Genomic DNA, 25,367 nt, shown 5'->3' on the forward strand with positions numbered 1-25,367 from the left:
GATCCCCGATGGCCGGAACTATTATTCTTCTTCTCGATGAATTCTTCGATTTAGTAGCCCTAGCCCATCCTCCCGTGCTTGTATTTCGGATGCTCATTCTCGTTGTTTGGAATTGCGGGGGAAGTGAGGGCTAAGTCAGGAGGGCTGGCACTCTTGTGGTAGTTCAGAGCGCAGGAGTGCGCTCCCCATTCCAAAGGACGGAGAGGCTAGAAGCAGTCACACAGCTCATTAGGGAGGAAACCGTAACAAGATACCAGCTGGAGTAATGTTTTCGACAGTCATATAAGATAATACAAGAAGTGAGTGAAAATCCGCAATCGCATTAATGCGCTAGTCAAGTTTTGTACAACATGCTAATCTAAAAAAATGTTGGTAGGAGAATTATTATTATTATTATTATTATTATTATTATTATTATTATAGTAATACTATTCATGGATTTTTGGCCAATGATAGATGATACGTTAGAGCATGTCAACAATGCGAAAAAGTTGATAGTGATGAAGTTGATAACTTGTTCGTACAATGATGTCAGCGTTGCTAATTTCGTTGTATGTTCCTACAGTAGTGTGGTGAAATTGTATAGATGATGTTGAAATATTAATATTTTATTTAATTTAATAATTTTGTATTTTAATTAAAATAATAGTAAAATTATTCAGAATTGATAAAAAATACAATTACACGTTATTAAATTTTAAAACATACCCATCATTTAAAAAAAACATAATATAATTAAATAAAAAACACACATAATTAAAAAAACATGTGATTAAAAAATACACATAATAAAAATGACATGTTGGGTAATTTTTTAAAAAAATTTAAACAATTTTTTGATTTTTTAAAAAATCATAAAAATGACTTTCGCTCAACTTCATCGGTAGTTGTACGTGCTCTTAGCCATGAACATACAATCTTAAATTTATAATATATCTAGTGCTATTGATAGAAAATATTTTCTCTATTATAGATAAGGACATTATAGAAATAAAAATAAGTTCTTTCTTTGTAATTTATCTGAAATATTTTCATGATGCGTTACACTCACATTCTATAAAGGATTTCGAAAAGAGGAAATTTTTATTAAAAATATTTCATCTTATAAAAAATTATAATACGATTTTGTTATATTATATTATATTACACATACTAAATAATACGGTATAAAATATAATTCTTTTTTTTTTTTGAAGCAATAATAATATAAGATATAATTCTGTTAAAAAAAATTCAATAAAATTAAAATCGAGATATAATTAATAAAGTACTGTGCTACATTATCTGCAAAAGGAAATCTCCAACGGCAACGGTGGCTTAAGCTGCTCCTCCGAGAGTCTCCATTGGCGGCGAACATGCTTTCACTGCAGAGCTCCGCTGTCCATGGAACCTCCGCAATCTCACTTCCATCATCGACCAGAACGATAACTAGGCATTTACGCAAACACTATCCAAGCAAATTACGTCGCTGCTCCCCCTCGGACCAGCTCAATCTCAAGATGCTCACCTCCCGCGTCGTGCAACTCACCCGCCGCCGCCAATTGGATCAGGTGACGTCATTCATTTGTTTCCTTTTGATCCTTCGTTTTCCGTTGTGGTGGATTGGCATTGTCTTTTGGATGATTAATCGTTCGATGTTTGCGAAAATTTGCGATGATATGCGTGTCTGCTGAAATTCTAATGGCTCGGAGACTAAGTTGGTGCATTGCAAGTTTAAAAGCACGTTTAAGTTTAGGTTCAATTGGCAAGAATGATTCTCGCGTACTCGGCGTCATCAAACTGTCAATGCAATAACACACTATATGCAGCATTAATCAAGTTAGTTCGAACTCTTAGTTTTATCACTCCTTTCCTTTTGTTTCAGATATTTGAGGAAATAGAGATTGCTAAAAAGCTACATGGGCAGCTGAACACAATTGTGATGAATGCCGTGATGCAGGCATGTGTTCATTGTCATGACATCGAGTCAGCTCTCGGAGTCTTTGCTGAAATGTCGAAGCCAGAGGGCTGTGGGGTTGATTCTATCACATATGGCACACTTTTGAAGGTACTCTCACTCACATGTAATGATATATCATGCAGAGGTTGAATTTTTCTCGAACTAAGGTAATGTTAGGGGAGCGTTTTCCCAAAATATTTACATACCCCCAAATAATATCAGACATATATTACATTCTCAATTACAATTTAACAAATCTGTAATTCTTCCAATCTTATACCATCCAACATAGAATGCATTTAGGGACAAAACTTTGTGGATTACAAGCTTCTATTTTTTCTTTTAAAGTGCTTTTGCTAAAAGGTATTATGTTTGGGTGGACATTTCAGAAAATGTAGTTTCTATGTTTTTTTCTTGGTTCTCTTTTAAAAATTTTAAAGAACTATTTTTTTCACTATAATATCCAAACTCAGAACGATTTCTTTTAGAAAACAACACTTTAAAAACCTATGATTAATAAAACACACTTATTTTTTTATAACCAGGTACTTTGTTGAACTGTGGACTCGTGATAATAGTCGAAACCATCTTGTTTTACATATTCCACATGTTTGTAAGAGGTGGAGTAGTTTTTTTGTATTCTGAATAACTGTGGTTTTCGTTTTATGAAGGGATTGGGTGATGCTGGGAGAATCGATGAAGCATTTCAACTGCTTGAGTCTGTGGAGCTGGGCACTGCTGTTGGTAACCCACAGTTGTCTGAAGCTCTTATTTGTGGTCTCTTGAATGCTTTAATTGAATCAGGTTATAATTTCAACTCAAAATTTGAGTTCTCTTTATATCATTCAAAAGTTAGATCTGTGAAATTCTTTTTCAAATTTAGACGTTGTATTGAATTTGAACAACTAATATATCTATCTCGCCAGGTTCATTTTACATATGATCTCTCACTATCAGTTGTCTCCAGTTTCATTTCCCTGCTTGTTGACACTGCCTCTCTGTCATAAACGATCTAGTGCAGGAGATCTCCGCCGTGCAAATGGTGTTCTTGCAAGGTTCTGCCATGTGCTTCAAGAAGGTGGAAAACCATCCGTTCTGAGTTTCAACTTATTGATAAAGGTAGTTCTGAATCCTCTACTGTTGGTTAAGCCATTGACGTTCGACAATTCCAAGGGTTATGCACATACATTTTAGTTGACAAATATTTTTTCCTTTTCAGGGATATATTAGAGTTGGTTGTCCCCAGGCAGCAATTGGCATACATGATGAAATTTTGAGGAGAGGTCTGAATCCTGACAGAGTCACATATAATCATCTAATTTATGCATGCATCAAGGCTGGAAACTTGGATGCAGCAACACAGTTTTATGAACAGATGAAGGTCTCTGAACTTCTATGAAGGCAGTTAAAGCTTCGATAATGACTGCGGAGATATAAAATATCAGTTTTTCAATTATGTCAGCTATTTATTGCAGGACAAAGCTCCGAAAGATTATCATCACAATGATTTTCCAGATCTTGTCACTTACACTACATTACTACAGGTCAGTCGTGCATGCCACCCGCTATGAGTTAACATAGTTATAGCACCACCAAGTTTCCTCTTTTTGAGTATTTTTAGCTGACAATCTTTACCTTGTTGCTCATGTTGATACGGAATTGATATTTCTTGTTCACTGCAAGAGCAAATCATTTGTTAAAGTCGTGTAATATATCATCATTTGCAATCATGTATGACCCTAACACATGATATATTGTAATAATAAAGCAATATTTCGTTTTTGGTTATTTGATTGCCACCTACAGTGTCCACACTCTCCATTGTTAGGGCTTCTACTCATTTGCTGTTTGAAATTAACCTTTAGTTTCATTAATCACTCTCAGTGATTATAATTCAAAAGTGTCATGTTTGTAGGGTTTTGGTCAGGCAAAGGATCTGCATTCTATTGAAAGGATCTTGATAGAAATGAAATCACGCAACAAATTACGCATTGACCGTGTTGCTTACACTACTATTGTGGATGCATTGTTAAATTGTGGGTCAATTAAAGGTATGCTCGTTCTGGAAATATAAGTGTTTCTTCTGTTACTAGTCATCAGATGAATCTGTAGTACCCAGAGAAGATCAGAAAAATTATATATTATCCGGAATTTTATAAGCCAAGCAGGATCAAGAGACCACAAATAAGAGCTTATGCAGTCAATCTATGTACAATGAGCAGGTGCTCTCTGTGTTTTCGGGGAGATGATAAAACAAGCCAAGGAAAATCCTATCTTAAGGCCGAAGCCTCATCTGTTTATGTCGATGATGCGTGCATTTGCTGCTGAGGGAGATTATGGAATGGTCAGAAGGCTCTATGACCGCATGTGGTTTGACTCAGTGGGAACAATTTCATCTGCATTGCAAGTAGAATCTGATCACCTTTTAATGGAGGCAGCCTTAAATGAAGGCCAGGTAAATTTCTTATGGATAAAACGTTAAGGGGTTAATTGCTCACTTGTGGTGTCTCTAGTGTATAAAATATTCTCGGTAGATGTTTCTAAACATATATATTCCAAGTCATTTTGTAGAAGGGAAATTATTTGGAAATCTAGAAATGTGACATATTGAAGTCAATATGTAGAGGACATCATGTAGTAATTAATATTCTCAAATTTTTCCATCTTCTTAGCCAGTGCTTCCAGATCTTATATATCATCATTTACAAGTGCAACAATTGCCCTGGAATGTTGAGGATGGATCTTTCTTCGTTAACAGTGTTGACTTATAGAATTGCAATATCTATACTTTGATAAATACTACTTCTCGTGTTTGATATATTAAAATGATCCTTTCTCGATGCTGCCGAACAATAATCATATCTGATACCCAAAATATGATTTTAATTGTAATCTGGAAATTCTATTCTAGTTTTACTTCAGGTGTTTCATGCATCTAGATATCACAAAATTTAAAGTTTATAATTGACTATTTTTCCTTTCTTACAGATCTTGTCCCATTAGTTGTGCTGGACTTCCATTTTTGGATTTTTAACCTTCACGTTACCAATCACATGCTGATATATCTTTTCACCAATCAAATACTGTACTCAGCCCTGGATTTTTCTGCAGGTTGAATTGGCTTTGCAGAAATTGAGAAAAGTTATTCGGAAATGGAGAGATATATCATGGAGCAGTAGAGAAGGCATGGTAAGTTATTTTCTCTCTTTCCTATGACTAATAAAATATTGATATTAATCTTGTTTAGTGACATGTTTTTTAGTTTGTTGCTGATGGACGAACCACTGCTCAACCTCTAAGAAGTCCGTGTGACCTACCCATCTTAAGTTTTCTTGGTTGAGGCTTGAGAGTTATCTGTTGAGGAACTAGCCTTGAAATACATGCTAATGGGCCAATCTAGGCCTGTAACATCCATTAAGCATTGATGCTACCCTCGTACGGTAGCACCTTTTTCTCTTAATCTTCTTCTGCAGATCAGGTGGTTGCTTGGGATACTAAAGATCTTCCCCTATTCATTGGAAGCATCAATAAATTCCAACTAGTGAAGGAAACAAAATTAGAGTGCATATCTTTGGAGATTTATGGTAACTACCAAACATTGAAAATCCTTGGCTCTTGCTCAACTTAATGGCTGGAAAGTAAGCTGTTGAGCGCTTTCAAGAGGAGACTCAGACCGCCATTGACCTGAAACCATTAGGCTTATGGTCTTGGATTGCATATGCACACCATTACTCTCGTTTCCACAGTAGATGGGTTATTCCTAAGTTTACTTGGTTCATATAGCATAGTAAATGCTATTCTGTCTGCAGCAACTCTCTTGTAATCTTGCTATGTTGGGCTTTTTCTTCTTTTGCCTAGTTATGCAAACAATTTGCCACTTCTATTGAGTACATGGTAATCCTTCACATGGGGGATTTTGCAATAGGATAACGTAGATCAACCCAGATGTCTATTTTTGTTGCTACTCTGGCTGCAATCTTGGAGAAGTTCTCCAATATCTAATTTCCACTTGGTATACATTGCTTTAGTGATTTGCAATGTAAAAGCTGTCCCACCATTTACAAAATATTGTAAAAAGATTGTGTTCTCATTAATTTTCTTATCTACCCTGAGTATAGCCTCCTTTTAAAAGCTTGAAGGGGATATGTTAATCTAATTTCATTAGTTCGAAGGGAATACGTTAATCTTTAAAATTTTCTCTGTTTTGATATTTATCTTTCACCAACTCAATACATAGAATTGTCTTACTCAGTTGAAAGTTGATGTTTTCTATTATTGCTATCTGCTTTGCATATACATATAATTACCTGCATGAAACTGCAGGTTGCTCTACGACTTGAGGCTTTGATGGGTTTAAACACATCAATGTTGTGTCCTCTCGTGCTTCCTCAGGTATTTAAGATTGACACTAATGGATTTCGATCATAGTTTGAGGTCAAGCGAGTTTCATTTTCTATGTATTATCTAATCCAGGTATCACTCAGTGGCACGATTGAGAGTATCATGATGCCATTTAGTGAAGCTCAGCCGCTTCCAGCCACATTGCTATTAGAGAAAGTGATTATGCGGTTCTTCAAAGATTCTGTTGTACCCATTATAGATGATTGGGGAGGCTGCGTGGGAATATTGCATCGTGAAGACTGCGATATGGTATGTTAATTTTATTTTCTGTAACTGCTCCTCTACACCTTTTAAAATGAGGAAAAATGAATTTTCATTTACTCAAAATGGTATTGGAGAATTGGATTACAAGTAGCAAGAGCTTTATACCTATATCTTTTCTCTTTCTTCTCTTTTCTTCTTACAAACAGTTCATATATGACTTCGTAATGACAGCTTTAGTATAGTTTTGATATTAAGAAAAGATGGGGTGAGAATCAATGTTATTGGAGTGCTGTCCTATTGCTCTGAACTGAAATTTTCTGAAGTATTTTCTATACAGAAACAGGATTTTTAGATCTGATTGGTAGATTTATTGTGAGAATGGATATTGTTTCTAGGTCAGTAGAATGCATGAAGATTCCTGTTTAAAATGTTAGAAATAAGAACTGGAAACAAATAGGTCAAATCCAGTTTAATAGGAGGTACCTATTGTGAAATTTGATGGGCCAGATGGATGAAACTGAACATTTTATGCAGTAGGATGCTTTTCCACAGTTACAAATTCGTATTTGTGGCTACCGTCTGCTAGATGGAGTATAAGTTCATAATTAGAGAAAAAAAGTTGTTGGTTCCAAAAGTTGATTAATTTTGGCCGCAATTGCATGGAGTGGAGAACTCTCATTGCCTAAAAATTTGTATTGCTTTCGGAAATGAAATCATATTTATACCAAAAAGCCACAAACGTCAATTATTTATTAGATGTCTTAAACCTCAATTCATGGTTAGCGTCGTTGCAAATTTACTGCATGTTAGTGCAACAGCATTTGACAATATTTTGAAATGGATGAGTCATGACTCATGAGAATGTTACCTTGATGAGTTATATGTGATACTCTCGCTATTAGTTTTCTTCCCTTTTTGGCATCATGGATGGTATAATAATTCACTATTGATGGTCTTCTATGCAGCTAGATGCGCCTCTCTCGGCACTTATGAGGAGTCCACCTCCATGTGTCACAAGTTCAACGTCTATTGGATATGTCATTGATTTTATGCTACAGAAGAGACACAAAATGATAATAATTGTCAAATATGGTGACTTTCATGGTTTATCTTATGGCTCAAGTTCACGTGCCATAGGAGTTTTTACACATGCACATTTGAGTAAGCTTAGCAAAACTTCAACATCAAAGTTATCTGATGAACATTTTTACCTGTCAGAAAGCAATACAAATTCTTGAGATAGGTTCTACTTTCTAGTATTTTCTTTAATTACTCATCTCTTTTGGATTGTTCAATTAATTAAAACTACTATCATAATATTAGTTTCCTAGGAAGAAAAAGGGAAAATGGTGATTGTAGGATATGTGGATCCAGACTGGGAATGCTTTTTCTACTACCAAATTGGAATGTTGCTTCAATATGCACTCATTAAAATTGTATTAGCTTGTAACTAGTTGAATGAGTCAGGGAGGACATTTTTTCCCCATAATACGCGTATATATACCATGTGAACAAGATCACTACAAGTCTAAATTGGATTTATTTTTAGACTACAACCATATGAGAGATGCTCTCATAATCTTGTATGTTACGTAATATACAACCAAATTTTCTGCAAGTCTCTGTAACCCACAAACATCTGAAGATTTTTGAATGTGCAATAGCAAATCATCTTATTACATCATGTCATACCAAAGAAGGATTACTCTTTTTCATCGTAGTGAAATCTTAGCATTATGCTTAGAATTATGGGAATTATATCAATTATCAGGCTTGTTACCTCATAGCTACAACATTGAAAAATGGTTCTATTTCTGTACATGAAAACGTGTTTAAGATTGCAGATCCATCACATGAATGCCACAGTACTACTTGCTAAAGATGGAGATTCAGTGGAAGATGTAACACAAAAACCAATGATCATCTTTAGCTTTCTGTGGCTGAAATGTTTTTGGAGTGGTGATTGTTTCATGGGATAACTGGCAAGTACAAGTTCGATAACTCATTGGGTATACCACGTATTTTGGCATACTTCACTGCGAATTTCTGATGATGCAACTTGGTAGCAGCATTAATTATTTGTAAGTATGATTTCTGAAGTCTACTCTTTTGAAATTTGAAGAGAAAAAGAACTCACTTCATGTTTTTCCTTGTTGCAAAGCTCAAATATGACTAATCTTGTTTTTTTGTCTCATTTTTATAATGGTCTAAGTATAGCTGTGATAGTTTTGAGTTGAAAATGACCTTGAATTTGTTAATATAGCTAAAATTCCTCAATTTGAAGCGTTGATTAACCATATATAAGCATGAATATCTGTTAGAAAATAGAAGAGACCATTATTATTTTTGTATGAAATGTTAATAGAAGTTGACGGAAAACTTGTACAGTGGTCCTCAATGTTGGATAATGTGAAGCAATTCCATGCATTAAACACAGTGGCAACTTGCAATCCCTTGAAACGTGCTTGATAGATATGAAAAGTTAACTGAGATTCTGGTCACAGCTTAAGGAAACATCAATTGGAAATGTAAATTTTTCAGCAACTACAGTCAATGAGTGTCTTGCTAGTGCACATAGTATACGGGCGAATTTGAAAAGAGAACCGGAATATAAAAAATAAAGAAGCGAAATTGAGAAAAGTACGAATTGATTGTCATATCATTCTCTGCAATATTTAAGACAAGAAGTTCAACAGTGAAAACAAAATCAAGTAAAATCATTCTGCCAACCATTCTTCTGAACTTTATCCATGTGTTGTTTTACTTAGGCTCCTGCAAGGATATGACAGTTTCAAATGCCCCTGCAAGCGCTTTCACCTTATTTTTCCTCTGCTCCCGAAGCTTACTTGCAGTTTCCTCGATCACATCATTTGAAACTGCAGAATCCTTCTTTCCTTGCAGTACTTGTTTTTTGACTGCCACACTTTCTGTCTCCTGCTTTTCTTCCCCTGCGATTTCTTGCACTTCTGTTTCTTTAGAGTCAGTGGCTTCGTTTCCATTGGCTGCTGCTTCCTTGTTATCCAAGTGTTCTCCCTGCTCTCCCTGTTCTTCATCCTTCTGTTCATGTTCTTCATCTTCAACTTCAGCAACGGGAATATCTGAAACACTTTCTTCAGTTTGATTGTTATCACTTTCGTTTAAAGTGTGTTCTTCTAATTCCTGATGTTTGCTGCCAGTTTCTTCAATATGTGACTCGCCTTCTGGCTCTTCTGACTTGACGCCAATAGAGGTGTCATCTTGTTCAGAAACGGTATACACCTCTTCAGTCTCAACCTTGACATCAGTCTCAACCTTGACATCGTCGCCTTTCTCCTCTTTTATCTGCTCCGGGTCTTCCAGCTCCAAAATTTCAGTACCTGTCTCATTGTTGCTCTCGACTTGAGTTGCCTCTTCTTCAGCTTTGGTGACGGTAGATTCTTCATCTTCTTGCTTTGTTTCAGGTTGTGGGACGACATACGCATCGGAAACCTCCATTTTCTCAGAAGGGCTAGTGACTTGCTCCTTCACTATGGCAGTACCACTACCACTTCCAGCATCCTGCTTTTTAACATAAGTTCCAGTCTTCTTTACAGAACTTACAGGCCTGGCATGCAGGGAACTCTGTTTTCCAGCATCCTTTGCCTTTTGTGCCGTACTAGTTTTGCTCGAAAACGAGGAAGATCGAAGAGTAGGATTTGGTGAAATCCGTGTTTTTTGTGTGCTAGAAGCCGATGGGGGCCTGTCAAATGATCTTCTTCTTGAAAGATTGGGCTTGTGTGCAATTTCACTGGCAACCGGTTTCTTGCCTTGTTGCTTCGGTACGTCGTTGGCAGAGCTTAAGGTGGGTTTGAGGTAATTTGGAACCTGCTTTTCTGATGTAGTTGAATCTTGGTTTTTTGCAGGAGAGCTTGTTTTGGAAGGGCTGGGTCGGCTCCTACGTTGCGGTGCAGTTCCAGTTTGAGGAGAATTCGAAGGGGATGTTCCCCTCTTCTCCCTCGCAGGTGCACTGTCTTTTGTTCTTGTTGCCATCTCTAACGTCTAACACTCTATATTCCACCTGCATTGAGTAACATATATATTCTTGTGAATATAAATTACACTGCTCGCCCAGCCAGTGGAGTATATATATACATATATCCTGACATTTTTTCCCCAAGATTGAAAAATCAATAATCATATCAAACAGAGGACATACTTTTAGCACATACATCCAACTAACATGTTATATGTCCTGTGTCCCCAGTAGACTACAATGGCCAATTCTGGAGAAGTTGAGCTTGAACAAAATTATAATCTAGGCTATTCACATCTGCCAAAAAATCGATGCACGTATAATGTCGAGTTATTCATCACACCAAACAAATTCCTATCAATGAACGACGCATCGCATTTAAACAACCTCAATCTGCAAACAAGAAAGCGCAACAAATCGACGTGGTACCTTGTATGATGCAAACTGATGAATGTCTTCCCCATTGAATGTTGAAGGGCAACGAAATGAATAGTTGTGATGATGAAGATTGATATATGAAGAAATTAGAGGAGATGAATGGTTGGCGAAGAGAGGCTTTTGGATGTTGGGTTTGTTGGTAGAATGAGTGCGTAAATCATGCACAGCCTAAGATCCCAATAGGCAAGGAGAGCACGTAGACTTTTTATTTCTTTCTTTTCTTTTTTGACTAATTATCATTAATGTAATCACATAAAATAATATATGACTATTTCAAGTACTTAATGTCGTATTTTAATACTGAATCAAGGCCTCCACTTATTTTGATTGACAAGCATTGGTATATACGTAAGTATATGTTATAGTTCTGGGGTTGATTGCAAATTTAAAATCATTATGCTATTTTAGCTTACTTATTTGAAAGTTTCCGCATAATTTTTTAATGCCCCTGGTTTAATATAATAGCATATATTCATAATTGCAAATGCCAGTTCCGGAATATCAATTTTTTTTTTTAATGAATTTTGTGAGTTATATAGTCCAAGAGACATCCATACTTAAAAGAAGGTGTTTCAGATTTTAGACTTTTGAAACCTCCATATATATATATATATATAAATATAAATTATTATTATTTTTATTATAATAATTATATTATATTATAAAGGTTAAAAGAGCCAATTAATTTTTTTATTGCTCATTAAGCCATTTGGATGTTAGTTATAGTTACTGTGCGGAGTAAATATGGGTAAATTTAGCAATTTAGTTGGTATACGTGTGCAATAAATAAGGAAAAATTAGTAATTAGTTTAATAAAAATATCAATAATAATCAAAATACGGGATATATTAGGACTATATATTCAAGACATATAGTTATCTAATTTAATTTAGCCTGCGTGTAGAATAAATACTAAATGATCTATTACTTTTGCTTATGTATAAAGAGCCAATAAATCTATTACTTTTTTTTTTTTTAGTTTTACAGAGCCAATAAATCTATTACTTATAGGTGTTAGTTATTGACTTATTGTGTGGAATAAATAGAGATAAATTTAGTAATTTAGTTAATGTGTGAAATAAATAAGGGCAAAATTAGTAATTTAGTAAATTAGAAATCAGTAATTTAGTGTGTGGAATAAATATGAGCAAATTCAGTAATTTAATTAGTGTATGTAATAAATAAGAGCATAATTAAAAATTAGTATTTTAGTCAGTGGTGAAATAAATAAATAGAGGCAAAATTAGTAATTTCATTAATCTAGTAAATTTTATATGTGTGTGGACTAATAATAAAGCAAAATTAGTAATTTACTAATAATATTAATTATAATCCAATCAAATTACGGATATATATTGGTACTATGTATTCAAGTCACATGTATATGATTTAATTTAGTTTTTGTGTGGAATAAATAGGGGCAAAAATGGAATGTTTTTTTTTTTGAGCCAGAAAAAAATGGAATGTTGCTCGATCATCTGATTACATGGAAAATTGGTTCCGTTTTATCGAAAATCAAGGGATATAGTGTTTCTTTGTCCGGCTAATTATTCAAAAAAGATTGATCCTGAAAAAAACTTCATCCCACGTGAGTTAGAAGTTGTCATGTTAATTATTGGGTACAAAGTGTATTGAATCTTATGCAACATAGAAAATTCGATCCTACGTTTAGGACTTAGGCAAACATGGGTCATTGTTAGAAGTTTCCCACGACTAATCAACATATTTTTATTTTCACCATATATAATATTTTTGATTACTTTTTATATTATTATGTTATCAAGTTGTGGAATCAAGACGAACAATAAAAAAAAATAAGACAAAGATGTGATGTTTGTACGAGTAAAAAGATGGTTGTATACAAGAAATATATAATTTGTCAACAAAACAAATAGATAAATAAATAATAATGTAATATTTATAACTTTTAAAAATAAGTGATCATATATTTTTTTAATAAATTCGTGGAAAAAAAATCATGATCACTTATATTTAGAGATTGCATGCAAATACTTGAAGAAAAAAAATCATAATCAATTATATTTAGAGATTACAAACACTATCTTAATAATCTTATCATTGTTCGTTATCATCCCATCATTTTTATATTAGATGCTTTATTTTCTCATCCCTTTCTGAAAGAAAAACAATAAGAATTGATATGCAATAATGAACATATTTTTTTTCTGTCAGATGAAATTTTTTTTTAAGCAATGATAACTCGCAATCTTCGTCTTTCGATATTATTAGATAAAATTTCGAGCTAACACTAAAAATATCTTAGCTACAAACATGTTCGAAAACTGTTGATAGGATTAATCGAACCATGATCATTAACAAACACTCATTTACTGTACCAGTTTAAACAAGTGAATTATTGATAAGAACAATGGAACCATAATGATATTCAAACACTCGTTACTATGTCTGGTCGAATTATTGGGTGGCTGGGTCTATGAAGGAAAATTATTTATTATTTAGTAAATACAGTTGACACGATAAAATTAAATACAGCGAATTAAGGGAGCCAACTAAAAAAAGTATATGCTAATTGTGGGCCCGCGACAATGGAATGTTGATGCGCAATTTGGTTTAAAAAAAAAAAAAGGTTCAATCATAATGTTGTTCACAGCAAGTTCGTGAGACCCAATCGTTTCTATTTTTGAATTTATTAATCCATTCCCTACCAAGTTCAGTTCAAAGAAAAATAGCTCTACATTAATTATACATATGACCAAAACCATAAGATGGTGACTCTACATATATCATAAAGGCTCCATTAGTCAATGTATATTTATAGGTTGCATGACATATTATACGTAAAATAAATACAATTAAAATTTATATTTTTTTAACAAATGAAAAATTTTTTTAACGAGAAATTCAGGATCGTTACCTGCTGTTTGTGCACAACCTTCGGAGCTACATGTAATAACATTTAAATCACATCTCGAACTGGCCAATCTAGTATGATAGATTTGGCCGGGAAAATGTCGTGAGAGAAGTTAAACTCGTGATCATTTACTCTAATACTCACCTATTTCTTCAACGTATGAGGCTACATTAGTCTATTCTTATTATAATATTGATTTTTCTTTTTTCCTAAATATAAGGTCAAAATATTTGAATTGATTTAAAGAACAAGGGGTGTGTATCTTTTATTGGTTCGGAGGAGGCCAAGTGTTGCACTCTGAGGTGAGCAGTGGGTTTGGTAAACAATTGGTCGAGTCCACAAATATATAAGCAAATTGTGGAAAACCACATTCGATATTATATATTTGGTGTCTATCTATTTATGGTTGGTTTTCATGTGTTTATGTAAATTTGTGGGGGACAAAAACCTTATTTTATTTCCACTAAATTTCACGTCTTGTTTTCTACAAATGGTTTAGGTGCATATTGTGACATGTTTGTCTCTTTATAGGAATTTCATCCGTCACAATTTTTTTTACCATTTAAATTCAAATAAATTACAATTACACACACACACATTTGTTTATTTTCATGTCCTTTTTTTTTTCTGAAAATCTAAATGAATAAAAAAATTTATCATTTTTGTGACAAAGCTATACTTCTATACTATATGATAAATTTTTAGAGTAATCGTGGACAAAACATTGATATTATGGACAAGAATTCCCATAGGGTTAAACATAAGGTCACGTTATGTTATTTTTTATACAAGATGATAAGCTAAACATTTTATAAAACTCATATGATATAGATGAATTTGAAAAATTGTCAAGATAAGACGAGATAATCAGTTGGTCACCTTGTATGGGAAATGCATAACACTACGTGTTGTAGTTACACCCACAGCAGAGGATCGAAATAATATTATTATTATCGTCTATTGATAAATGATTTTTGGTGTGAGCTATTTATCTTGTAAAAATAAAGTTTGAATTTTTGTGTAATTGCTTGACGCCACAAGACTCCTAAAAATACATTGCACGAGTGGGAAGACAATAATGGGAGAGTAGGCCCAGTGGGCCCTGGGCCCGACTCTTAGGCAGCCCAATAGCCCTTAATCGTTGACCTTCGTATCCATATCCGACGGCTGAAATCTGTTCCCGAGGCATAAAAGGCAGGACGGCAATTCAGCGGTGATTTGTTGAGGATTTGTTTATGTTTAATGGCTTCCCAATTTGCATAAAACTCGCTCTCCCATTAGCCTCGGATCGTTTGCATTATACGTATAATATATGCGTATACAAACGTATACACGAGATAAATTTGTATATGGATACAAATACATTGATTTACGTACATGTTTTTATATATATCTGACCATAGACCTCTTCCAATTCTGTATGTGTATGTGAATATAGGCCAAAACCCTCTCCGCATCGTGTAGTAGTTGGGAGTTGAGACTCTTTTTTCTGGTGGTGTGAAAAAAGGGAATAACTGTGGAAAAGGAGGAAGAAAGGTAAAGGAGGGAGCTTTTTGATCGAGATGTTTGAATTTTCTTGGTTTCTTGATTGTCATCGTTCCGATTCTTGATTGGTTTTATTGGATTATTGTCTATTTGGTTGTGCTGCGATCAGTTCCTGATTAGTTTTTTGATTGATTCTTGTCAGATTTTATTTTCAGTGTCTTCGAGAGCTTTGAATTTTGATTGATGAACCCATATTTTTCTGATTGAATTTATTCGGGTTGTATAAATTTTGAGTCCATGCTTGCTTTTTCTGACATGGGTTTTGTTTAAAAATCAGTGTTTTTGTGCTTTTTTGGGTTGTTATAGAGTCAAGGTTGATACTTGATAGAGCCTTGCAAAATTGATTGGCGGCCACTTTTTCAATTCGGAATTTGACTGCTTCCCTCAGCAGTCAATATTGTCTTGCCGAGTGATTTAATTTTTAACGTTTCTGAAATTTGTTTTGCTTTTGTTTGATCAACTGGGACTCTGTGTTTACATCATTTTCCTGTTTTAGTTTGATGATTTTCGTGTAGAAAGAAAACACCTTTTTGTTCTCTTTTCCAGCTTCTGCCGCTTGCCTGTTATCGAAGAGAGTGCAGAGTAATCTTTGCTTGAAACTTGTGATGTCGCATTTTGAACGTGTGTTTCTTCATGAATTGAAAGTATGAAGCAATCAAATCTGATAATCTAAAATTTCACACTTATTTAAAGGAAAGAAGAAAGAAATCCGCATGTGATAGAATTCTAAATTATGAAAACTCCATAGGCAATACAACTTTGACAATATGACCTGACCGCTTCTGTCTCGTTTTGCCGTATTTTCTTTCCATTTTGTGTCAATCTGTGTAGAGTATGTTTGTAAATATTAATCATGTTGGGATACAGTCTCAATGTTTAAGCTTGGTTGTAGATTTTTCTTTTTTTTTATTTTGATTCGGTGTTGATAAATTTTTGGCTAAACTTCTACATGTGAAAGCAGAAAGCATTTGTTGTTATTTCCTTTTGTAGCCAACTTCTATTGATGCTGGCACATGCCAATTTGTAAATATTTAAAGTTTAGCGCGACAGTCTCAACCCGCTGACATATTGGTTGAGTGCAATTAATCAAGCTGGAAGATTCGAATTGTGGTCATGGATGATTCTTATGTTCTTGTTTAATTATGTGTCTTTATAAAAATTTACATAATCTGCTCATGCTTTATACTTTAATCCGCATATTTACTTTTTGTCTTCTCACACTTCAGCTTCCTTATATATTTTTTTAACTTTTCTAAGCTAAGCTTGGGTGATGTTCACCACTAGCAAGCCCTATAATTGCAAAATGTTTGTTATTTTTGAGCAATTTTTCTCTCAGTTATGCTGTCTTTTTACCTATTCAGACAAAATGTGAGAGCCCCTTTGTGTGGCTTAAAGTAGGCACTCTAATATTTATTTGAAAGTTGCAAATCTTTTGCTGGAACAGGATAGAATCCCGGTACTACAAATAGCCATGGATGCATGCTCTAGTAAAAGAAGTGCTGGTGGGCTTATGAAATCCAAAAAAGGATATAATGTTGGTTTAAAAGATGCAGCTACTGAAAGGGATCAAAATGTTCAATTTTGTTACCGAATAGGATGCAGTGGGAGAATCAAGTATAATCAAAATACAAAACCTGGAACCTTAGATACATCCAAATGTTCTAAGCCTTCTTTACGTTCTCCGAATAGGAATAAAACATATGGAAATCCCTCTAGGGGGAATTCTGTGATAACCAGGGCCAAAGAGTTGAATTCTGATTCAATGGGAAAGGTCTCTTCCCAGTTGGAATCTTTTCCATCAGAAGTCGATATTTCTGGTGATTCAGAAGCTCTAGAGCTAGTGCCTTTACCCAGCACGAGTCTAACTGGAAAATTTACAGTGACCGAAACAGGAAGTTCTAGTGCATCATCAAGCATTCGACCTCAAAAAGTATCTCAGATCAGATCAGGTTTGCACAAGCCAAACGCTCTACCAACTCCCTCTATTTCATCAGTCTCTAAAAGCCCAGATCAAGCCCCTTCTAAGGACGGTTGTGGGAGCAGGTATGGTTTCAGGAGTCTGAAATGCAATTCAATACCCGATGTTGTGTCATCAAGTTCGTCATCATTTTCAAAGCCAGTCAAAAGGAATCTGATGAATAAGAAAATTCCGGAAAGGGAAGTCTTCTTGTCCCGTAGAAAAACAACTGCTGCATCATCCAATGATGGGAATGTATCCCCTTCAACTTGTAGTAGCTCCGTCTGTGATTCAAGAATAAATAATCATGCTTCTGGAGAAGTTAACAACGGTGCCTCTTCCTCCAGGACTCAGAGGATAGTGAATATAAACAACAGAACAAGGCTTCCTTCCAGGCCAAATATAAGGAACAGTTCCTCTTCTAGGAAACCTGCTTCAAGTAGCCCTCAGTTTCCTCAATCTGGAACACCTATCAATATTGGTGGCTCAAGTTCCTCACAACACTTTTCAGCAAATGGCTTTTTGAGTGGTTCAAGCTCTTATAGTATTTCCAGCAGCAATGATGATTATCAATCCACCTTAATGCCTCTCACTTCGGGTGAATTTGGCTTTACCCGTTTCATGAGTCATGATGCATTACAACGATACAACATTGATGGAGTCGCAGAGGTATTGTCCTTAATCCTTATTGTGTATCAAAATTAGCTAAGCATTCATTTTCCTGAACTAATAATGATTTTAAACATTATGAACTCATGATGCAGTTATTATTAGCTCTTGAGAGGATTGAACGAGACGAGGAGCTGACACATGAGGTTCTTATCTTCCTTGCTCTTTTAAGATCTATTTTTTTTTTGAGGAAATCTATAACTTCTAATTGAAATATTTAATAATGACATTTCTTCTCGTATAGCAAATCCTTGCCCTGGATTCCAGTTTTTTCCTTGGTAGTTTGAACTTCCACGACCAACACAGAGATATGAGACTGGATATTGATAACATGTCATATGAGGTTGGTTTTGCCTTACTGTTCTTCTGCCGTGACTTTGTCGAGTCATGATCTAATATCATGCAATGTATTTTTTCATCAGTTAGGATAGACTTCAACCTAAATATTAAATTCCGGTGAATGAGATATCTCAAACATTAGGGTCGTTAGTTTTGTTCCATGGAGATCACTATCCCAGTTTTTTTATGACATCTGTTTTCAGTTTTAATGGAATTCAATATGCATTACATCTGACAGGAACTGTTAGCTCTAGAAGATAGGATAGGCTCAGTGAGCACAGCAGTTCCTGAAGAGGCACTAACAAAGTGCCTCAGGAGAAGCATATATCAGGTAACCTCATCAGAAGTACGAGCTTCCGAATTGGATGAAGATGGAGATGATATCAAATGCAGTATTTGTCAGGTAAACAGTTTTAGTTATTTATTTCACTGTGATTGTTGTACTTTCCTTACCATCAGCTCGGTCGAAACACTATAAAGTAACAGAATAGACAATCCAACTTGAACAATTTTAAAAATGTCTTGTTTCAAATCTAAATCTTGAGATATTAAACCGCTCATATGTGTTACTCTATGATCGCTATTCTATTATTCATTTGATTATAAGATCTCCAGGAGAGCATGCACACTGTTAGAATTTTAAAGTTGCATAAATAGAGTGAAGATGGCACTCCCTAACACAAAACAACCATTATTTGCAGGAGGATTTTGCTCCTGGGGATGAGATTGGTGCATTGGTGGAGTGCGAGCACGGGTATCACGTTGCATGCATTAACCAGTGGTTGCGGCTCAAGAATTGGTGCCCCGTTTGCAAGGTTGCTGCGGCCCCACAGGAATCATCATCTTCTTAGTGGAAAGAAGAGCCCTTCTGTGTACAAAATGTGTTTCTTATATTTTCTTGGATTTTAGATATCTAGGCATTGGTGGAAGAAAACTGTATTATATGGTCACCGGCTCACCGACTGCCTTTTATGGGTGGATGATACTGTTGTGTTCTCCAAATAATAAGAAATTCACACAGCAAATAGCACGAAGAACACAAAGGACATAGATGTAATTCTATTGCTGAATGAAAACAACCCAGAGCAAATCACTCCGTACAAAGATTTTCTCTGTAGCTAAGCGCTAGTCACTCTTCACGTGTAATCTGTAGCTGCCTCCCTCTTATACAATTCATCTAACTTATATCCCACCACCCTCTTCATGTGTATTTCTCCTTGATCTCCTCACACACATTAACAACTTTGGGCTTCTTTTATCCATCTTCACTTGGGCTTTCTGGACTTGAAACTCCTGGGCCCAATGACTTAATGTTTTTAGCCCCTGGATCTGGATTCATAACAGATACAGAACCTATCATAGAATTTGAAGTTGTTCTTCTGGAAGTTAAATATATTTTGGTCGTCAAATTTCAAGCTTTTGCTATGAGGCAAACAAAATTGGGTATCGTAAGTGTTATTATCTAGCAAATCTTTTTTTGTAATTTAGTGACAAGCTAAGTTTCATTTGTACAAGCCACCATGACACACGCGATACATGTCCCGTAAATATATAATTTGGTAAAAACCTTAACTTGATAAAGTTTTCAGCAGAAAAAATTTGAGTTTGATAGAGAAAAAAAATGAAAGAGGGGGAAGGAGGTTATTGGAAAAACCAATGAGAAAGTGGGAGTAAATGGGGCATGAAAAAAGTATTTTGTGAGTTAGTGTGGGGTGTGGGGTATAATGGAAAAATTTTAAAAAATTAACATGATATCAAAAATAGTTTTTATAAGTCACGCACAATATAGTAAGAAGGAAGATAGTAAGATATTAAGATAGTAAGATTTTGTAGTATTTTTTATTTTTCATGTATAAAGTCAGTCACTCAACGACCACAATTTCTCAGTAAAGTTCAAGCTACCTTAAGGATTTTACCCTAACCATAAATCAAATGTCCCATGATTTGTCACATCAACAGTGATCCACTCTATGATCCACCAATTGGTGGAGTGAAATAGGTGGAGTGACATGTCACATATGTATTAGAGACTTGCTAATTTTTATCAAACAAAATCTATTACATATCTTTCCTAACCTCTCATATATCAACAAAATTATCTTTTTATATAAAATTTGAAATAATTCCTCACGAACAAAATTTATTTTAAAAAAAAATAAAAATTAAGGATTAACACAAAGATACTAAAAAAAAAAAAATTAATCTGAACAAATTTATTTTCTTTATGTAATATATATATTTATATATCATAATAAAAATAAATAAATAATTTATAAAATTTGTCGGGATTGAATATTTTTTAGGTATTTTTTTTATACCTTTTCTATTATAGTTATTTTTTTAAACATAGTTAACCGCTTTTTATTATGTGATATTTTTGTTAATGAAAATGGACTTTTTAGATAAATTTAATTTTTTTTAGTATCTCTGTGTTATCCTCTAATGGTTAACTTTGTTGATATTTTATCATTTATATATCTTACCTATTGGACATTGGTTCACCCCTCCTCGATGAGGTTTTGTTCTATTTTTCATTTTGTGTTTTTAAATGTTTTATTGTTATGATGATATATATAATTATATAAAGAAAATAAATCATTGGGTAATTATTTTAAAATCCCTAAACCTAAACATAAATTTCTCCTAACTTCCTACATTCAAATTTTTTAGTTTGCACTCCCTAGTAGTCCCCAATTTTGATTAAACAAGTATTTAACTAATCTTTTGTACTTTGGCATTGTTTTACCTATCGAACCAGTTCATGTCGTGAAGAACTATTGGTTGCGCAAGGTTTCCAGCCTATATACTTTAGATTAGGGTCCAACATGCTTCCGTAAAGTAAATCAAATTTAAATACTTCTTTGACCATAATGTCGTCGGGTCATACCTGCCGAGTTTTACGAAGTGCTCCTCACACTCCAACCACGTAGTCGCAACAGATGGTTTCTGCACAAGCTCCTTCAACGACACCCAGCACAGCTTTAATTCATTTTCTACCTTAAGGCGTATGGTATATAAATTTAATTATAAAATATGAACATGAAAGAATAAGAGACTTTAGAAAAATTATTCAGACATAATATTATTACATAAATCAACTCCTTTGAAGAGGAGAAGAAAACTTGTTTAGCTACTCATAGTAGCCTCGTTCTTGAAATACATAAACGAAAACTTATTACAATAGAAAGAGAAATATTACAACAATTTTATTCGTAAGAAAACTGAAGGGAATGATCGATGTCTTCAGCTTCCTCAAATGCCTGTATTTATAGCTGTAGTTCCACTCGTTTCACCGAGAAACTTCAGGGAATCTTACAGTTGTCTTGTATTTCTTTATGCCATTATTGATGGCATCTTTTACTAGTGGAGAAGACAGCTGTCTTGAATTTTTTATGCCATTATTGATGACATCTTTTACTAGTGGAGGAATCACATGCCTGCCACTTTTTTTTGGCTTTATTCTTCTCACATGTCTGCTTTATTGTTGTCGGGGCATCTTTTGCTTTTGAAGTAGACCCCTGTAAAAACGCATCTTTGGTGGTCCTTGTCCACCTTTGCTTGTCTCGAAAAAATTCTTTCGATCCGTTCGGGGTCTAAAGGTTTTTCCAAATTCTGGCTCCTTCTGATTTGGGCATTTTGGGCAGATATTCTCTGACCATCATGTTACAAAATTTTCGACGAGTTTCTTTACTCCCCGGCAGCTTGTTGTTCCACAAAAGATTTTTCTTCTTTTCGAAGAGTTCTTCCGCAAATGCTGTAGTTTTTCCTGTCATTGTGTTCAACAGAAACGATCCGTTCACATAATTATGATAAAATTTGAATGGAAACTTGACTTTGTCCATCTCAGTAAGACAGACCCAAATACCCCATGTCCTTCTGGTTGAGATCTCATTTTTCCCGAAAGTGGACACCAAGGGTATTTCTTCAGTTTTAGGATCCTTGATAAATTTATGAATGTTTATATCAAGTCTCCTCAGCTTGATAAAATGATAGGGTTTGTGTGATCCTTTCACTGTTGGTTCTGGAGCTGCACTGAAAAAATATAACTCAAGCACATCTCCTCTGGACAAATGATCATTGTTTGCCCATGTTTCTTGGACTGCTTCCTGAATCCATTTTGGTAACTGTGATATCTCCAGAAAGCTTGGTGACGTTGTATAAACTGAGGCCAAAGCCCCAAATTTATACCAGAGTTTTACATCTTTAGGATTGACATTGTTTTTTAGCCAAACCCTTGGATATATTCCTACAACATCAACCCTGCAAGTGTTCGGGTTGATTTCATTCCTTGTATTCAATTTCTCCCACTTCTGTTGATAAAACTGGAATGGAGAAATAATAGATGGATTAGTATCAATCTTAGATTTGTCCTTGTCAGTGTTGGGCCTAAGATTGATCTCTTCCTCTTTTATCCCAGAGGCGGAGGGTTGACTTGATGAGTTATCCTCATCAATTGTTGCTTCATCCAGATCATCAAAGGCTGATGATAGATTAGCTCTTGTTTCTTGAGTTTTAGATTCCTCAACATCTTGTTTCACAACCGGCGGTTGTATTTCTTGTTCTTGTAAAACCAATGGTTTTAGTATATCTTGTTTATGAGAAACCAATGGTTTCTCTATAGCTTTCACAATTGGCCCTTGAATAGCAGCCCATAGTTGTGTTTGAGCTTGCATACATCCTGTAATTCGATTAGATACTTTGATCCGATCAGCTTGTTGTAACCTGCCGGCCATTTCAGCATTAATGGCTAACTGGTTGAACTCGTTTTGAAGCAACCCAAGGTGTTTCCTGAGATGCCTCTGCATTTTCAGGATGGAATCCACGTCACTGCCTTCCATCTCTTGTTAAAAAATCTGCAAGAATATTTTCATGAGATTTAATAATAACAATATCAAAAATATAATTTTGACATAATTCTTGCCATCTTAATAACCTAGATTTCTCAGGTTTAGATTCAATCTTATTCTTTAGGAAAGCTTTTACCTGGGTGTTATCAACCTTCAGAGTGAATTTTTTAGCAAGTAAAAATAATGGTCATTTTTCAAAAGCCCTTTTAACCGCTCGTTGATATGCCATCTAATGGCCTCAGATTCTGAAAAAAGAACGCTAGAGTATCTACATGGTATTTCCCCATCTGGAGTGATTTTGGTAAGGACTGCCGCCCACCAATCGTCGCTGGCATCCGTAAATAATACCAGATCATCTTCATCTACGGGTATAGCCATTTTTGGGATATTCTTACATATCTCTTTTAATTGGTTTACCCCTTTAGTATGGTCATCGGTCCATATAAACCTAGCATCCTTTTTTAACAAAGGACTGAACACCTTTTTGTACATTGCTAGATTGTTAATGAACATCCCTGCAAAATTAACTACTCCAAGAAAACTCTGGAGTTGTTTTACATCTTTGAGTTTATCTGGAAAATTCTTTACCTTTTCCACAATATGGGGTTGTAGAATTATTCCAGTTTCATCAATCTCAATACCGAGGAATTCAATTTTCCTTGTTGCTATGACTGCTTTCTTTTCAGATAACACCAGTCCTTCTTGTTTACAAATTTTAGAGAAAATCTCTAAGTGTTTAACGTGTTCGTCTATATTTTTTGATGCTATAAGAATATCATCAATATAAACAAACATAAAGTTGAAATAATCTTTAAAAAGGTTATTCATCTTTCTTTGAAATAACTGGGGTGCATTAGCCAATACCATAGGCATAACTTCCCAAATATAGTGTCCTTGTGGAGTAGAGAAGGCTGTGAATTTCTTGCTGCCTTCTTCCATTCTTATCTGGTAGAATCCAGACTTACAATCAAATTTTGAGAACACTCTAGCATTTCGTACACAACTAATTAGATGTTCTTTACTAGGTATGAAGTACCCGTCAAACTCCAGGATTTTATTAATACCTTGGTAGTTAATAACTAACCTGAGTTTTCCTATTTTTATTTCACCATGATTTCTGACCAGAAAACCTGGGCAACTATATGGTGAAACTCCTTCTTTGATTAGACCAATGTCCAAATATTCCTTGATAATCATTCTCATATCCCTTTGATCTGTTATGTTCATCGGGATAGGCTTATATCTGACGAATTTATACTCTTTGCCTTCCTTTAGAGTAAGACTGGCTTTGAGTTGATTTCTATCCCACCATGCCAAAGGATGCTCATTATAACTTTCTTTGAGCCTCTTTTTGACATCTTCAAGGAATACCTTATTTTCTAACTCTATATCTCTATGATTTAGAGTTACCTTGAGAAGCTCCATATCCTCTGTTTGGAGTTCTTGTTCTGTTGTTATTTTCAACATGGTTTCTCCAAACCTTCTTGGATCTTTCATTTTTGGGTGAAAAAGTTGTCCCTTATCACCACGCTGGCTACGAAATATTATCGGCAATTGTCGATAAAAAGCAACTTTGAGTCTTTGAACGATAATTTTATGATCACAAATTGTAGTGAACATAAGTCTTCTTGACTCATTGTCTTGTGTGTACTTCTTAAACATTTGTAAGAAGTTATTTTCTAACAGGATATCAGCTCCTGTATCATGAAAATAGATTGGTGGTGTCTTTACCTTGTACCAAGGTGTCTGACCTGCTCCTCCTATAAGGATCTCTGCTTGTTTTATTCATTTGCAAAGAATTAAAATTCTTCGAGAGAAATCTCGTCCAACAATTTTTGGCAAATCTTCTTCACATTTTTCAGGAAAGACTCCTCTTTTTGCTGTACAAATTCCTGCTCCCGAATCAATATAAGCTGCAAAGTATTCAGCCTTATTGTTCATACAACATCCCTATCGGAATGTATATGGAGAAAGGACTTGTTGTCATTTTTTAAAGGGATTACTAAATGGCCCTGCCATTTTTAACAGACTGTGTTGTAACTCAGTAATCCGATTAAGACTATTCACCTTTAGTCTTCCTAAGGCTTCAGAAGGTAGAGTATGGTTACTCCTTTCTACCTCTTCAATGCGATCTAGTAAATCAT

General features: G+C 34.7%; 3 protein-coding genes across 9 annotated transcripts; 2 read left to right on the top strand and 1 right to left on the bottom strand.

Moving 5' to 3' along the window:
- The first annotated feature begins 1,268 nt into the window (after window positions 1-1,268).
- LOC140883009 (pentatricopeptide repeat-containing protein At5g10690-like) lies at window positions 1,269-11,278 on the top strand. Of its 7 annotated transcripts, none has more exons than XM_073289308.1 (15): window positions 1,269-1,550; window positions 1,865-2,047; window positions 2,611-2,743; window positions 2,961-3,058; window positions 3,159-3,320; window positions 3,415-3,483; window positions 3,855-3,990; window positions 4,162-4,394; window positions 5,051-5,128; window positions 6,263-6,331; window positions 6,413-6,589; window positions 7,510-8,625; window positions 9,985-10,341; window positions 10,426-10,524; window positions 10,767-11,278. In XM_073289308.1, exons 1-12 carry the CDS (start codon window positions 1,356-1,358, stop codon window positions 7,780-7,782), a joined length of 1,806 nt encoding a protein of 601 aa, XP_073145409.1. In that variant the 5' UTR covers window positions 1,269-1,355; the 3' UTR covers window positions 7,783-8,625; window positions 9,985-10,341; window positions 10,426-10,524; window positions 10,767-11,278. The 7 variants fall into 7 exon arrangements, with proteins under 7 accessions (XP_073145409.1, XP_073145417.1, XP_073145422.1 ...); XM_073289316.1 differs by having other exon boundaries at window positions 10,770-11,278; XM_073289321.1 differs by having other exon boundaries at window positions 11,012-11,278.
- On the bottom strand, window positions 8,632-10,336 carry LOC140883049 (uncharacterized). Its single transcript, XM_073289352.1, has one exon. It carries the CDS (start codon window positions 10,016-10,018, stop codon window positions 9,305-9,307), a length of 714 nt encoding a protein of 237 aa, XP_073145453.1. The 5' UTR covers window positions 10,019-10,336; the 3' UTR covers window positions 8,632-9,304.
- A 3,788-nt stretch (window positions 11,279-15,066) lies between the features above and the next one.
- Window positions 15,067-19,326, top strand: LOC140886256 (uncharacterized). The gene is made up of 6 exons (XM_073292782.1): window positions 15,067-15,402; window positions 16,856-18,037; window positions 18,133-18,183; window positions 18,282-18,380; window positions 18,615-18,779; window positions 19,078-19,326. Exons 2-6 carry the CDS (start codon window positions 16,883-16,885, stop codon window positions 19,225-19,227), a joined length of 1,620 nt encoding a protein of 539 aa, XP_073148883.1. The 5' UTR covers window positions 15,067-15,402; window positions 16,856-16,882; the 3' UTR covers window positions 19,228-19,326.
- Window positions 19,327-25,367: the final 6,041 nt, after the last annotated feature.

The sequence above is a fragment of the Henckelia pumila genome, chromosome 1, assembly GCF_033568475.1.
Source record: "Henckelia pumila isolate YLH828 chromosome 1, ASM3356847v2, whole genome shotgun sequence".
NCBI classification, from domain to species: Eukaryota; Viridiplantae; Streptophyta; class Magnoliopsida; order Lamiales; family Gesneriaceae; genus Henckelia; species Henckelia pumila.